The 13,861-nt window shown below is 42.2% G+C and overlaps 1 protein-coding gene across 2 annotated transcripts in view; it reads right to left on the bottom strand.

The window, feature by feature from the left end:
• Positions 1–13,861, bottom strand: part of EDC3 (enhancer of mRNA decapping 3) — a 49,429-nt gene that overhangs the window by 22,455 nt on the left and 13,113 nt on the right. For both annotated transcript variants that reach the window (XM_019751003.2, XM_019751002.2), the window contains 2 exons: positions 13,045–13,255; positions 10,108–10,424 (listed from right to left, as the gene is read on the bottom strand). In XM_019751003.2, the coding sequence (XP_019606562.2) occupies positions 10,108–10,424; positions 13,045–13,208 (481 nt within the window). In that variant the 5' untranslated portion in view covers positions 13,209–13,255. The remainder of the gene's footprint in view (positions 1–10,107; positions 10,425–13,044; positions 13,256–13,861) is intronic.

Raw genomic sequence — 13,861 nt, forward strand, 5'->3', positions numbered from 1 at the left:
TCAAGTTTGCCAAATTATCAATGTGCTGCCTCAGCATCAAATCAAACCATTCTATGAGGAAACAGGTCCCTGGCCAGTGGTCTCTCCCCAGTGGGGGTGTGCTCACCAGCAATGCGCAGGATAATCCCCTGGGAGTGGGAAAAAGATACTAAATATTCTACTTACTTTTCCTTTTAACTGAAACCAGTAAGAAATCAAGCCTCATGAATTTAGTGTATGGATGGAAGTTGGCACCCTGAGGAGTGCCAGCCAATCACTCCCAGTATGTGAGAGACCCGAGGAAAGAGCGAGGTTCCATAACAGGAAGTGTGTATATATGCAAGTAGAGTTACATCTTTCTTGTGTGTGTGGTAAAATACATGTAACCTAAAATTTACCACTTTAATCATTTAGGTGTACAGTTCAGAGGCATTAAGTACATTCACACTGTTCAATTACACAAATTTTTAACTAAAGCATGCAAAAAGTCAGTGGCTTAAAAACATTCCTATGGGGCGGCTGGATGGCTCAGTGGGTTAGAGCACAAGCTCTGAACAACAGGGTTGCTGGGTTCAATTCCCGCATGGGATGGTGGGCTGCGCCCCCTGCAACTAAGATTGAAAACGGCCACTGGACTCGGAGCTGAGCTGCCTCCTCCACAACTAGACTTAAGGACAACAACTTGGAGCGGATGGGCCCTGGAGAAACACACTGTTCCCCAATATTGCCCAATAAAATTTATTTTTAGAAAAACCAAAAACATTTCTATAAAGAAACTACGTGTAAAGATAATACTAATCTTGTCCACAGTCATAAGCAGACAAGAGAATGGCAGAGCTAACACTTTCCCTGGTATTCTCACAGGCCTTTAGCCAGAAGAGGTTTTTAAAATTAATCTAATCAGATGTAAAAACAGAGACAGACCCCACATCAAAAAGCATCAAGGTTATTCCAAACATGAATTCATATGGACGATCGCTGCCACTGACGAACTTCAGCCTAAGTATAAATACACTGTATCAGGAGTCTGCAAAATACAGCCCAGGGGCCAAATCCTGTCCACGGCCTGTTTCTGTACATAAAGTTTTATTTGTTTATTTGTTTGCATATTGTCTAAGGCAAGTTAAGTAGTACTGGAGACAGAGACCGTATGGCCTGTAAAGCCTCAAGTATTTAACATCTGACCCTTTACAGAAAGCTTGCTCACCCCACTCTACACGTCATGCCTCTTAGAATTGTTCTTTTCAGCTATGACTGCCATTAAAAAATAATAATAATAATTACTGAACCTGGGGCCAATTCTTGAATATGTTTCATTCAAAGTGTTCAGTGTGTCATTGAACTACTATGGTACTGTATTTGAACTCCACACTAGCCCTTTGTGATGCGAGCCTAAAACCCTACTAACTACATTCTTCCTTCATTCGCTGGGTTCCTGTTAGGTTCCACCACCAGAGGTTGGCGCTTGGAGAGACAGGAAGGAAGAAGGAAGAAGGAAGAGACTTTCTTGTTTGCTGGCCAGTCGCGCTAGCACCGCCCTGGCAGCTGGTCATCTCCAGGGTTTCTTTCCGGTGTGGAATCAGCTCTGTGGAGCCCCTTCTCCCAACTTTCAGGTTCTGATAACCCCAAGTGCCTCCCTTTGTTTTCCCTCCCTCAGTGTCTCCTTTTGCTTTTTTAAATCTTCCAACACTTCCTTAGCCAATTCCCTCTATTAATTCTTTTCTGAAAGCTAGTGTGGTTACTACTTTCCTTAGTGGTATATCAAGATTTTTTAAATTAATGACACAGTTAATCACTCTGTTCTAACGAAGTATTAATGTTTAATAAGAAAATTTTAAAAAATATTTGAATACAATATTACTATAAAAATAGTTCACTTCATGTTTGTCTAATCCTTTTGAATTTGTAAAGGTAAAGACCTTTCTGAGTTACAAGACACAGACACACAGAGAAATAGAGCTTATAGCTTCGATTCCAAAATCCCAGACATGGGTCGAGAGTAAACACAGAAATACACTCACCAGCCCAGATATCAAAGAGCTGCTCTTCTCCCAGTGTGTATAAAAATCTTAACTGATCTGAGCTCAAAGTAGACAATCAGAAAAGACTTTAAAAAGACCAACAAAGCAGATCCTCTGTTGTCTCCCACCTAACAGAGATCAGATATCTCGAAACAGCAATCCCTTTATAGAGATACACAAGTGTTCAAACCATAAAACCAAGTTCCCCATCATTGCTGCTACCACTGGGGAAGAGCTTAGTTCTAAACCAACGGAAAACAAAGCAAAACCCCAAAATCAGTAGAAAGGGAAAATACCAAAGAAACAGAAAATCCGCCAAGTTCCAGTGCTGCTTTGGATTCACCTCTGGGAGCCAAGAAAAGATGCACCTGGGTTTCACCTGCTCATGAGGCGCATCACTGATAGTTTTCAAACGGCGTTACTGAGGTATAACTGGCATACAAAACCCTGCACATACGTAATGTATACGATTTGATGAGTTTGGACGTATGCAGAAACCTGTGACACCATCACCACAATCAAGGTAATAAACACATCCACCACCCTCTAAAAACAGTCAATGACGCACAGATAATCACTCTGTTCTAACCAAATATTAATTTTTAAGCAAAAATACTAACATTTTGAACCACTGAGCCATATTTTGAACTAGTAAAATATTACTGTAATACAGTTCACTTCATGTTTATCTAATTTCTAGTTCATGTTTACCTTTTTTAATTTGTACTTTTATGTCTCATATCTAATGTATATAATATGTAGGGACAGAAAACAATAAATTGATGAGCCAATCAACAGTTCTTATGAATGTCATATAAATGGTTAGTTCTGAAGGAGGAAGTACAAGAAACCTAATGACATAATACCAATATTATGAGTCAAATACTTACTGCTTATTTAAGGCACTATTTAGGCCAAAGCATCATTCCTTTGAAGCTGAATACAGTTTACTTGGAAGAAAGGAATGGGGTTGGTCTACATGAGTCCTTTCCTTCCAGCTAAATGCATCTGTCATCACACTGCTGAGTCCCAAACACCATCTGAGCCATGAGAGTACTCTGATTGGCCTTTTTCTTTACTCATTCATTCAAAAAAGTTTTCCTTAAGCATCTGCTGTCTCCCAAGATCTGTGCTAGGTGCTGGAGAGTCAACAGTGAACAACAGCAACACAACCCAGCCCCCACCTCCTGTGACGCTCACCCCGTGACTGCCACTGCCGTCACTCCTGCAGCCCCAACAGCCAGACTGCCCCATTTTCCAACACAGCACCTGCAACAGGCCCCGGCCACAAGTAGGCGATTTTACAGTGAATGTGCTCCTCTCCCTGTTAGCAGACTGCCTATCGCCTAGTCAACAGCCAGACCCCTCTACCCTCAAAACAAAACCCACTTCTGTTCAGATTCCTCCTGTCAGGTGAGGAGGCGAATTCCTACATCACCATGGTGGCACTCCTGCCAATAACCGATTTAAGCCTGGGTGGCGGGGGCCACGGCAGTGGTTTCCGGTGCAGGGGTCCTGCTTCCTGCAGAGCTCCTGGCTCTCAGTCAGTGCAATTCTGCCTTCCGAGGAACACCTGATAACGTCCGGAGACAGTTTCGGTTGTTACAACCGGCGGCGGTCGGGGAGCTACTGGCACCTCGTGGGGGGGTCCAGGGGCGCTGCTAAACATCACACCACGCACAGGACAGCCGCACACACATCACCCGGCCGGAAACACCCAGAGTACTGGGCTGGGAAACATGCTAACAAGGACACAGCGGACATGGTGTCTTTGCTCCTTTCAAAGAATGTTAAATGTGGATGAGACATGGAACTGCTGGAGCCGCTCGTATCAACGTGGGGACGAAGGCAACACAGAGGACGGGGTCAGAGGAATGGGACTGAAGCCCTGACTGTGCCACCAGGAAGGGGCCGTCCTCTGCACGTACTGGGACATTTCCTGAGTACTGGAGCCACTGAGTAGGGTTCACTATTACAACCAGGGCACCCTAACTGATATCATCTGTCTAGTACTTTAACATCTACTGGGAGCCTTTTCACAAAGATTACTTCATTAATTCTTATAATACTCTAAGGTATTAGAGAAACGTGAAAATGCTTTCAGATGGTTATTACTGCCTACAATTACTGGGGAGATTAAACAAAGGAAGACACTAAGGAACTCCCCACGTGTTATCTTGTAGAACCTGTGCCTGGCTGCACCTTAGGCTCCCATATACACGTTAGCTCCCAAACAACCTAACTGAACCTACCATTCTACAGATGATGCAATGAAAGGTGCTCCAAACTCACAGAGCTAAGAAACGTCTGAGTTAGGATTTGAACTTTGATCTGTCAGATTCCCAATTCTACACTATTTCCACATATAAAAAAGTGGAAACAAGAGTAGGAAACCATGAAACTCTGACAGACGTCAGCAAAATTAAGAGCTACTAGCAGAGAGGATCGTGTCTGGAAATTGAGCACGTGAGGCAAAAGCAAAGCACCTGTTCAACACAGCACGACAGTTTAAAAAACACACAACAGAACTCAAAAGCAACAGGGAACAAGTATTCCTTCTTTAAAAATAACTTTTTGTTAAATGTTCAGAGTGGATAATGCATAAAATATATAGAAAATTACAGATATTCACTTAACATTTTGACATTTCCTTTTAGTCAAAAATATGCATCCATCTTATGAAAGTTTGTATCCTGCTTTCTTCCTTAGGAGCATCTTCCTGTCTCATGAAACATTTCTCTAAATATTTTTTATGGCTGCATAAATTATAGATACCATATTGATATAAACACCATACCTACCGATGAACTTTTAAGCTATTTCTCATGTTCACTGTTGCAGACTCAGCCCAAACATGCCGTCTTTGATTACTCCAGCTGAAAAATCGCTCCCATCTGACCACCTGTAGCAGTGTGGGCACCCCTCGTCTAGCATTTACCTTACACCACCGACCTCTCCTGCAGTGCTTATGCTAACTTTCCAAAGAGCGTGTAAGCCAACAGTGGGCACAACCGTATCATTCAGACCTGTCACCCAATACTATAGCTGGTCCAACCTAAGTACACAAGTTTGTGGTGAATTAAGAAATAAAAAGAGCCATATCAAAATAAAATAAAATAAACCCAAACAAACAACAAAAGTTCAGAGTCTAAAAGGTTATAGAGCAAAGGCAACTTGAGATAAACTATGAGAAAGAAAACGACGCCAAGTGCGTTGCGTGACTGAAAAGGACAGGAAGATGCACTTGGCAACAATAACACGTGAGTATAAGGCGAGGACTTCAGAGGAAAGGAATGTGGTCGTGTCTACTACGGACTGATAACGGGCTGCTCTAGACCTATCACAACCACAGATGAACACAAGCAATTAATCAGTGCGAGAGAAGACAGGGTAAAAATGCAAAATGGGAAACCATTTTTGGCTCGGCCATAGGACTCCATAAACATAACTTGCAACCACACCCAGACTATGTCTTTAGAAGATTATCAGGTATTTTCTCGCGCTCCCTCTGAATACAGATGTTCCATTCTTTCATTTGACATACACTAAGGACCAGCTATGTTCCAAATACTGTCAGGAAAGCAGAGAGTGAAAACAAAATTTCCAGGTGAAAATACTGACATCAAAGGTCAGCAAGAGGAAGATAAAATAAAACAAACAAAGGCAGGCTAACGTGCCCAGTTGTCTCTTATTCTTCCCTTTCCTCATACTTTAATACAAATATTGGGAAATCCTAGATGAATGAGCTGTCTCAATACGTGGTTCCTCAGCCCAAAGAGCCTTGCTCTGTATTAAGCTGGCCTTTGGCCACTGGGAGAGAAAAGCACTTGTTCGGAAAACATAAACAGCGCTTCCCAGATTTCTTTACTTTTCAAGTACAAGGGCCAAGTATGCGTTAAGACTTGAGGCTGGCCGTCTTCCTGTGCCATTTTGCTGCCAGCCTTTGGCACAGAGGCCCCTTGGCCAGGATAACTTATAACAAACCTATTGTTGTATAACCCTCCATGCCACTTATTTATTGGTTTTTGTCACACACACATGTTGCAAAGGAAAACTCTGTCCTGCCCTTAGCACGCTAAAGGGCACCTGAAGGTCAATTGCAAATGTTTTCGTGTCAGACTCAATGGGCTTCGTGAGGAGGTAACAGAAAGTGTCTGGGACCTTCTTTTCAACTCCTAAATTCTAGGCCCTGGTCATCAGTCCACTTCTTGGGCTCAGGCAGCAGTCTGCTGGGAAAATGAAGCACATCCAAGGGGGTTAAGGAGTCACAGAGGACCTCCGAAAACTTGGTGAAAAATCACTTTCTGACCTCAGGTGCTGGGCTCACCGCCACCCTGCACGATACACAAATGTGTGTCCTTAGCGGACCACAAGTCGTTGGCCTCTGCTCCCTGGGATTGACGTTCCATTCAAATATTCTGAATGGTCAGTTCAATGACCAAGGTCATCCAGACTATCCTTTATAACTGCTCCCCTCACACACCAAAAGGGAGAGATTAAAATCTGTGCTAAATCCTCCTCCGTGTTGGATTAGGTACCTAGAGCCAACAAATCGCTCAACAATTTGTTACTAACCTTGAAAGAACACTTAAAAGTCAGAACTGAAGAGGGATTATATTCCTATAGCTTTTTCAATCTATTTAGTCTTAACACCAATGTATATATACACCGGATGAAATTCTATGTACACATTCCTAAGGAGAAAAATACTTACTCTCCATGTCTTCATTCATTAATGAGAAAAAAACTGATAACCTACATTACAACTGTGGTGGGAAGAAACCAATCTATTTCCTTGGAATCCTGAAAATGCTACGTGTGTCTATCTCTGGCAGACCGTTCTACTCATTTTCCAGGGCTCACTGAACAGATAAATAGATGTACCTATATCTTCTATCACAAACCAATTCTCAGTCGCACTTCATATTCAAACTCCCAGGCCACAGACATTCCCACACTGACCTGGATTCCAAAGAAGTTCCCTGAAGGACAGTAACGTTTTCCTGCCAATGATCTCTTTATCTTATTTACACTCAGTTAACAATCTAGGAAAAGGGAACGGATCAAACAGCAAAAGCAGAAGCAGCATCACCCAGGGGGGTACTTCTGAGAGTGACTGACTGCACTTTTTAATCTACCAGAATGACTTGTTATAGTCAGTTACATTACTTATTTTGAAGTTAGCTGTACTCTTTCAAGAGCGTTGCTGTAACTGTTAGTAACAGAAAAATGAATGGAAAAAAACTGATAGTCTTACATACACCCAGCAATCCTGCTCCTAGGTATTTACACAACTGATCTGAAAACTTATGTCCACAGAAAACCTGCACGCCAATAGCGGCTTTATTCATAACCACCAAAAGCTGGTGAGCGCTCTTACAATGTCCTTCGATGGATAAACGAACATCTATTCAATGAAATATTATTCAGCAATAAAATTAAATAAGCTATCAAGCCACAAAAAGACATGGATGAATCTCAAATGCACATTATTAAGTGAAAGGAGACAGTCTGACAAGACTACATACTGTGTGATTTTAATTATGTGACATTCTGGAAAAGGCAAAACTACAGAGATAGTAAAAGGTCAGTGGTTGCTGGGGCAGGAAGGAGAGGTCGTGGAAAAGGGGAAGGCCTAGACAGGTGACACGGAGGATTCTGTATGATACTGTGATGATGGGTACCAGACACTACGTATTTATTAAAACCCCCCAGACTTTAGAAGCACCAAGAGTGAGCTTTAATGTATGCAAAGTAAAAAAAAATCACTGAGGAGGTTGGAGGATAGAATGCAGAATGTGACAGAATTTGTTATAAATGCATGAAACAAGCCGATGTAGACGAACGGTGGCGGTATGGGTTAGTAATTCTGATCCAGTTATACGTGTATCCTAGAATTGAATAATTTAAGCCAATGGATGGCAGATGGTGGGAGACGGGCTTCTCACTGTTGGAGTGAGATGTTACAGATAAGAAAAGTAGGCTAGAATGATCACGTGGTCATGGATTAAATTGGACACATTAGTATAAACTCCTATTTAGCTGCAGGGAGTACAGATTATATACAGAAGTATTTATGGGTATGTGTATATATACAGTTAAGTACACACGCATTTCCCTGCTCTGCCAGCTGAAAGGCAAGACGCAGCAGCAGTGAGCACACCTAGCGCCCAGATCATTCTCCAGTCAAAGAAAACAGCTCTTTAAAGACACGGCTGATTCTAGGACTGGCGCAGGAAATACAGACGTTAAGCCTGGAGCATCTTGTAGTGCCAGAAAGTAAAGAAGTACTGGGGGGAAAAAACCCAACCACGCGTACACGTCAAAATGCAGGCAATGGGGCATGTCAAAGGGACACAACAGCCAACTGAAAGAGTTCCCAGTGGCCAAAGCTAAAATAATGGCCTCTAAAATAAAGCAGTACTGAATTTAACCCGAAGTATAAAGTACTTAGGAGTCCATACTGATAAAAGTAAATGATTGAATAAATAACTACATGGGGGAGAATCTCTGGTGCAGAAGAATTCCAAATCATTTATATAGATGTTTTCTCTGTGTAACTCCCCACTACTCCCAAGGTGTGGGCTGCACAGAGTGACTTCCTTCCAAACAGCACAGTATGAAAAAGGAGTAACTTTATAGAATCTGACACATACATCTAAGCCGGGCAATCAAGGTCAACATCAAAAGTCATAAACCATGCTGACAGTAGACACCCTTGATATGGTGATGACAATGATACTTTACATCTTCCTCCCCAAAATATATAACGCCAATCTAATCATGAGGAAAACATCAAATACCAATTGAGGGGTATTCTACAAAATACATGGCCAGTACTCATCAAAACTGTCATCAAAAACAACGGAAGTCTGAGAAACCATCAGAGCCAAGAGGAGACAGGACCAGTAAATGTAAAGTGGTATGCCAGAAGGGAGCCTGTGACAGGACATTAGATAAAAGCCACGGCAAACTGAATAAAATATAGACGTTAGTTAATAATAACGTATCAACACTGGTTCATTAATTGTAACAAATGTACCATTTTAATGTAAGATGTTAATAACAGAGAAAATATGTAGAAAAATAATATATAAATTGTTAACAAAGATTATCTCCAAGTACGTAAGATTATAAACCGCTTGAATATTTGAACTTTTAACAAACCAGTCAATTTTTTTTTTTTAAAAGGGAGAAAAAAGAAAGTAGAGAAAGTTAAAGTCTAAATGGAAAGAATCATTTTCTATGCAAGCATTCTATACATTTTCAAAGGATACAGAAATAACAATTCAATTTAAGTCTCAGGTTTTCATTGTCAATTCAGGTAGTTGGTAAGAGGCATGGAAGGAAAGTGCCTTGAAATATATTTTTTTAATTTTCAAAATTCCAAGTTTATTCACGGAATCGGGTATTTTCAAAACTTAAACATACTGACCCTGACACAGGGGCCACACAGATTCTTGTGAATCTGTTGTAATTCATGATCATAGCTTTACTTTAGTGAACACGTTAAAGAGTCTACCAGATTCTAGTGAATTCACTATGGTTCTATCATGAGCAAACGGCATTCAACAACTCGCTAGCACCACAGAAAAGTGGACATTAACACACACGCCAAGGCTTGCGCTCCTGGACGTGCCAGTGGGGGCAGTGAGTACAGTACAGCTACACCGGTGAGTCTGTCAGAAACTGTAAGGTCACAGACACGTCCACATCTCTCCTCTAACTGAGGGTAGGAGCCAAATCACGAGAAAAGTGATTAAAAATCTCCTGGAACAACCCAAGCACAGGTCCCACTCAGGCATCACTACGACCATCAGTCACCAGATTAAAACCAACACCACTTCTGTCTCTATGAACTCTAGGCTGATCACTGACTTTTCTTGAAGAAAGGAAACTGGTGTGAGTCTCTAGCAGCTTCTTTCCTTTCCCTTAACAGCTTGAGGAAGTAGCCCTGGAATACGAGAACCATGCTGTATTTTTGTGAAGCTCTACCAGCATCTTTTGTATTTGGGTAACAAAGGACTTGTTTATAGAACAGCAGTGGATAACAACTTACAGCCCTGCAACATCAGGTTAAGGAGGAAGAGAACTTGCTCCAACTTACAGGAGTTGTGCCGACGACGGAAACTTTTGGACTGGCTCACGGGCTCCACGTGCCTGTCCACGTAGCTCTTGGAGCACTGCTGCTGCTGGGGGGAGATGGCCGCCTCCTGGCTCCTCCCCTCTATCCTCCTAGGGATGCTCTGAGGGGCAGTGCTGGAGGAGGCTGGCTTCCTCACCAACCTGCCCGTGCCATTCTGATTGATGCCCACCTGGTACCCAACACCAGAGGGGCCAAATTCTGTCTGATGAAGATCGCCAAAATGGTTTTCTCCAGGACCTGGGATCTCTAGAATTTTTAATTCCGTAATGTCACCTGCCCTGAAATACACAAAAGAAGCCAAGTGTCAAAACTGTAACAGTAGTAAAAGTGATGAAACTGGAATCAATAGTAACCTGGAATCAGCTATACTTTTGCAGGGCTGCGTTTCAATGAGTTATCAAAGGCAAAAAGTAGGAAAGGTGGTACCACGTTTCCCCGAAAATAAGACTGAGCCGGACAATCAGCTCGGGTCTTATATTAATTTTTGCCCCAAAAGACGCATTTGATCTGATTGTCTGGCTCGGTCTTATTTTCGGGGAAACAAGGTAGAGCGCTTAAGGAGAGGCTCAGCCACCAACATTCAACGGACATAGCACCAGCCCTCAAGGAGCCCTGCTGGCAATGGCACACTATTATTAGCACGTGAGACTCCCAGAATGCAGAATGGCTTTGTCACTCATTCCCTCACTCCTCACTGGTAGGCACAGAGAGAATACTTACTCTGTGATTAAGCCCTGCACGAGGAACGAAAAGCAACACATGCCCACAAAGAACTCATAGTGTGGTCAGCAGAAAAGACCAGGAGACAACGGAAAGTGGTGAACACAGTGACAGAGGTGTGCAGAGGAGACTAGAGAAGCCAGAGGAAACACAGAGGTCATTTGGCAGAGACAGATGAAAACGTGCTTCAAGTCTGGTGGGAGGGACAACAAGAGCTAGCCAAGCAGGAGAGCATCTGCGCCCGGGCTCAGAGACTGCGGAAACATGGCCCATGTGAAGAACTGCAATGCTACGGTGTGACGAACGGGAAGGATGTGTGTGGAAGTCCATCAGGCGGGAGGAAATCAGGGCCCAGTTCATAATCACATGGGATTTTCCTGGTGGCTGCAGGGAAGGTGGAGAAAGCAGAGGCAGGAGCACCAGTTAAGAGACCAGGCAAGAAGAGGGGATGAACAGGGCAAATGCTGACGCAGAGGGAGAAGTGGGGATGGAACCAAGAGACATTTGGAATCCACAGGATCTGGTAACTAACTGAACTAGGGAATCAAAGAAGAATTTCTTCTTATTCTTAAGTTTCCAACTTGGGTGAAAGGTGTCATTGGTCACCTATTAATGGAAGCTCTTGGGAAGAAGAAATCTGCAGGTAACATCGTGAGGCCAGCTTTCAAAATCTTAAATTTAAAATATCTTGTCAGATACCCACCTGGAAATGACCAGTAGACAATTCAAATAAAGTGTCTAGAGTTCAGAAAACGGGTCTAAATTAAAGATTTGGTACATGGCCAGTTTATAAATATTCTCATGGGGATAAATGACATGATATATGCAAATCATTAAGTCTAGTATTTGGCAAGAATTCAATACATGTTTATTATTACTACTAAAAAAAGATTTGGGGTCTCATTAATGTATAAGAAGGTACATGTGAGATTGTCTAGAGAGTACATACTGAGAAAGGAATCAAAGATAGAAAGTTGAGAACACCCATCTTAAGAAGTGAGTAGAAGAAAAGGAACCTGGAAAAAAAAGATACAGAAGTGGAGGAATACTGGAAAGAAAACCCAAAGGGGTGACAGGGAAACTAAAAGAGAGCATTCCAACAGTTTGGGGGCATCTGAATAAGATTATAATTGAGACACTGCCATTGAATTTGGCAATTAGGTCACCTGTAACCTTGGCAAGAGCTGGTTCAGCAAGATGGTAGTTAGAAAAAAGATAACGGCGGAGTAAGGAGGGACTAGAGAAGGAGACCACAAAGGGAACAAAGGCAGACAATTTTGCTCTGAAAAGAACTGTGGGAGTAAAGAGGAGGGAATGACAGTTGCAAATGAACGCTGTGTGGGGGGGCATCTGTACTATGGGAGACCTGGGAGGTGAGAATGCGGAGAGGAAAGAGGCGGCATAAATGCTGAAACCAAAGACACAAAATACATGTAGGGTCTCAAGGAAGACAGACCAGAACAGCATACAAAGCATACGTGATAAGGTGAGCCCTCAACACGAAGGGTGTTTCTTCTACTGAGACTTCAGAGGAGGTAAGAAATAAGAACGGCTACACCTACAGAAAGGTTATGTGTGGGTGCTGTTCAGAAAGTCAAGGAAGCTGCGGCCGGAGAGTCTTTTTTTTCTTCTTTTTTTAAACATAAGTCTGTCAAACTAGTGAAAAGAGGGATGTAAAGACAACAACTGAACTTGAGACGTGTTGGCAAACACTAAGAAAAACACATTCCTATAATTAAGGACTTTAGCTACTGGCTACAGTGTGCTTCTGGAGATAAATTATAATACAAATCTACAAAGAGAGATACATTTATGCAGGGGGAAAATCAAGAAGACCTTAGATTAAGAAAGCACAAATAATACAAAACTGAGAAAGAAAATGTGAAACCATAAAAGAAAACAGAAAAGTTATTCTGAATTTGACCCTTTTAAATAACATAATGATGCGTGCTTCATAGAGCAAAGTGTTTCACAAACTCTGAATCATTAGCTGAAAGCTAGTTACCACCCAAAGCCTCTGCTCAAACAGCAGCTGGACTATAGATCTAAGGTTGCAGCATCTCCCCTGTGACAAGACTTGACTCAGAAGCAGCCCCATGCGAGAGGACACCGGCAATCGAGTGCAGGTCCCAGCCCCGCAGAGCACCAGAGCGGATGGAAGCATCAGCCAGGACTCACCTGAAGGTTACTTCTGGCACGAGGCACTTCACCCCGTTGTGGAAAGGCCGGGTGAGAGAAATGGTCTGGCTGACCTGGTCCACTGCGGACACTCTGCCCTGATAGACACCCAAGCTGTCCCCACAATTGATGGACACGATACTGCCCAGCCAATCCGCAGCCATGTTTCCGATGCGAGCCCGCCGTGCAGAGAGGAAACCAGGTGGTGTACCTGGAGAAACAGACAAACCTTTAATTCAATTCAGGGAAGAATTACGCCAGGCTCTGTACCAGGTGTTGTTTCATAATACGCATTCTGTCGCATCCTTAATGTAATAAAACAAAAAATAAAACGTTTTCAGTAGGCGTATGCTTATTAATGAAAAACAATATTATTCAATATAATATATACAAAGATCTTACAATTGCTTTAAAGCACATGTATTGGATAATTATTTACTCAGACATCAAATCACACAAACTGTAACCTGCTTATAACCTACTTTAATATATTTGCCATCAGAATGTTTTCAAAAAGATTATATAGATTTATATTATATATGATATATAAAAAACAATATTGGTAACGTCAGAGTAGCTCCTATCAGACTAACCCTCTTGACGATCATGATAAATTCTGGACAAAATTTTTTTTAAAAAGCTGAGTGAAGGCATTGGAGAACACTACACCTAACAACTACAGAATATACTCATATATTCTTTTCAAATCCACGTGGAATACTCACCAACATATGCTGGGCCCTAAACTACTATCAATTCGTTTCAAAGGACGGAAATCAGGCAGAGTATATCCTTTATCCACAACAAAATTCAATTT

The sequence above is a fragment of the Rhinolophus sinicus genome, linkage group LG03 (genome assembly GCF_036562045.2).
Source record: "Rhinolophus sinicus isolate RSC01 linkage group LG03, ASM3656204v1, whole genome shotgun sequence".
NCBI classification, from domain to species: Eukaryota; Metazoa; Chordata; class Mammalia; order Chiroptera; family Rhinolophidae; genus Rhinolophus; species Rhinolophus sinicus.